Source organism: Leptonychotes weddellii, chromosome 11 (assembly GCF_054177405.1).
Source record: "Leptonychotes weddellii isolate Sample4059 chromosome 11, ASM5417740v2, whole genome shotgun sequence".
NCBI classification, from domain to species: domain Eukaryota; kingdom Metazoa; phylum Chordata; class Mammalia; order Carnivora; family Phocidae; genus Leptonychotes; species Leptonychotes weddellii.
Window position 1 is genome coordinate 45253377 of NC_138379.1, and position 3422 is coordinate 45256798.

Below are 3422 nucleotides of genomic sequence, written 5' to 3' on the forward strand. Positions count from 1 at the left end.
TTTTAAACAGAGAGCATGATGTAGTAAAATATATATTGATGTAGGAAATGGGTTGAAAATGGTTCTCAACCACTATCAATTGATTCTTACATAAGTCACTTCTACTTCTTGTGCCTCTGTCACTTCTTAAAATGACAGGGAACTCTGTTCTGTTGATCTTCTAAGGTCCTGGAGATAAATGCTTGTTTGGGAGTTACAAATAGCCGATAGCCATAGCCATTAAGACTATAGATTTATGGGGCGCCTGGGTGGCTCAGTCAGTTAAGCTTCTGTCTTTCAGCTCAGGTCATGATTTCAGGGTCCTGGGATAGAGTCCCGCATCGGGCTCCCTGCTCAGCAGGAAGCCTGCTTCTCCTTCTCCCTCTCCCTCTCCCTCTGCTGTTCCCCCTGCTTGTGCTCTCTCGTGCTCTCTCTCTCTCTCTGTCAAATAAATAAATCTTTTAAAAAAAAAGAATATAGATTTATGTTAGGTAATCCTATGCAACAACTTCACGAACAGCAACTGTTGGTTTTATACTGACACACTTTTTTCCAAAGTGCTGTGAAAGCATTCTCATGGCTATGCTTACATTGGAAATGTGTTAAGGAAGCTTGGTGTTCTGGGTGCCAAGTTTTTGTGGTTTATTTAAGCCTACTTACTGTGTCTTCTGTTGATTATGGCCTGCCCTATGCAAGTGTAATCCATTTATTTAGTTCTTATTTATTTATTTATTTATTTATTTATTTATTTATTTATAGATATACTTTTATATCACTATTATTGCATCGCATATGTATTTTCTTATTTGTTTTTATTTATCACACTCACCAAACGTTGGCTTATAGGTGGGTAGAAATCATATCTTAATAAACTTTGTATTCCCAAATATAGTAATGTATATTTATTGTATTATTTGAGAATATTTAATCTGAGTACAAAAAAAACCCCAAGAAGACAAATGGAATAGATGAAACTCATGTGATGCAGTCAACATAGATAGGGAATAAATTGATAAGTAGCTTATAGGCATCATTCATCAATTATGATAAATACAGATAAGTTGTAGTAGATGTTAAAAAACATATTGAGGAGGGCACATGTTGTGATGAGCATGGATGTTATATGCAACTAATGAATCGTTGACTACATTAAAAACTAATGATGTACTATATGTTGGCTAACTGAACATAATAAAAAAACTTTTAAAAAATTATATGAAAACAACTAATGATGTATTGTATGGTGACTAAAAACATAATAAAATAAAATTTAAAAAAGAACATATTAAAGATCAATTATATGGAATATGTGATAGAGTAAACAAAAATGTTATTTATAGATAAGAAAGAAAAAGTCATAAGACATGACATCACCCATGTCTAGAATGGTGGCTGGGTAGTACCTAAATCATCACCTTTTAATGACATCCCTTGTGGTTTCATTCTGGTCACACTTGTTCTTAGAACAAGAAATACAGGTAAGATCCATAGATGTTTAGCATTCTTACTGATGCGTTAGAGCTGTGGCCAAGCATACATGATGCTGTGTGCCTGATAAAGTGTGAGTTGGCCCTAGGTACCTTTCATCTGTGGGGTCCCCATGCTCAAACCTCAACTCTGGTCTTCCTAATGCCATCAGCAGAGAGACAGAACAGAGGAGTATTGCATAATCCAGCATTCAGATACTGTGGAGCCTTCCTCTCCGCTTGCAGACTATTCTAAGTGTGTTAATCAACCCCCTCTCTGTTCTTCTGCTTCTCACTGTGTATTTTAAATTAACTAAGTTAACCACATGACTTACGACTCCTAATTTGTTCTGTGAGCATTTCTGTTCAAAACTTGCTTAGTTTGTCTGGTAGTGTATTTGGAGACTATCATTGCATCAACAAAATTGCCCACAAGATAGCAGTTATAAATCACCTAAAAATTACTGATACAGGCTTTTTGAATTAAACTGAATACTACGCTATTCAATTTGCTCTGCATGCAACAGATACTTAGTTTGTTTCTGCCTCTAGACTCTCTCTTGAACCATTGAATGAACTTGAATTAATTTACCACTTGATTTTCCCACACCTGCTCTCTTTTTTAGGTTTAGCCTCATGTCTACATTCAATGGCACCTACTACCAGCCACCCTTCTTCCTTCTTTCAGGAATCCCAGGGCTAGAGGGGTCTCACATCTGGATCTCCATCCCACTGGGCATCATGTATGTAATTGCCATCCTGAGGAACAGCATCATTATTCACATAATACACAAGAATCTCAGCCTTCACGAGCCTCAATATGTGTTCTTGTCCCTGTTGGCAACCACTGATATAGGCATGTCAGCATCTACACTGCCTACTGTACTTAATGTCTTTCTCCTCAACCACAGAAGGATTGAGTTCCATGGTTGCCTGGCTCAAATGTTCTTCATTCACACCTTCTCTTCCATGGAGTCAGCCATCCTACTGGCCATGGGTTTTGACCACTCTGTTGCCATATGCAACCCACTGCGCTACACTGCTGTCCTGATGCATTCCCACATTACTCAGATGGGATTGGCTGCTGTGGCTTGAGGAGTGGCCCTGATGGCCCCCTTGCCCATCCTGCTCAAATGGCTTCCCTTCTGTAAGAACATCAATCTATCCCACTTATTCTGTTTCCACCCTGACATGATGAAGCTAGCTTGTGGGTCCATTCATGTGAATATCATTTATGGGCTGGCATTAGTTCTCTGCTCCTTTGGTGTTGACTCTGTCTTTATTGTTCTGTCTTATACTTTGATCTTGAAGACAGTTCTGGGCATTGCTTCCAGGGAAGGATGGCTTAAGGCACTCAACACATGCATCTCCCATATTGTAACTGTCCTAATTTTCTATGTCCCATTTATTGCCTTAGCTCTAATCCACAGGATAGGCAAATACCACTCCCCTCTCCCCCATGTCACTGTGTCCAACATTTTCCTTTTCCTCACACCTGTCCTCAACCTTCTGGATTATAGTGTGAAAACAAAACAGATTAGAAGGGCATTATGTAGACTGTTTGTACTCAAGATAAGATGATGGAACAGAGTGGGATCCCTTTGAGGGACTGATTGAAAGGTACCAGGGATATTGAAAAAAAAAGGACCAACAGACGTTATTTTCATGTGTTCTGAGGCACTTTATTTGGTACATCTCTATATGGTTTACCATAGTATTTCTAGAAACATAATATTCCCCTCTAGTTTTAAATATTAGATCAAGAAAGATTCCTAAAGCTCATTTCACCTTCACTCATATATATGTCATTCTTGGTGTTTACACCACTTACCTATGAGCCCATTTCAATCTAAACAATCCTATAGATATCTCTCTCTCTGAGACTCCCTCCTATATAGCTATATGGCTGAAATCTGATTTAAAATAAAATATTTATATTGTTATACAGACATTTATTATCTTTGGGCAGTTTGAGAT

General features: G+C 38.1%; 1 protein-coding gene across 1 annotated transcript; it reads left to right on the forward strand.

Moving 5' to 3' along the window:
• The first annotated feature begins 2081 nt into the window (after positions 1-2081).
• Positions 2082-3026, forward strand: LOC145716020 (olfactory receptor 51I2-like). The gene is given in 1 exon segment (XM_081797322.1): positions 2082-3026. A coding segment is annotated over 1 exon segment (945 nt).
• Positions 3027-3422: the final 396 nt, after the last annotated feature.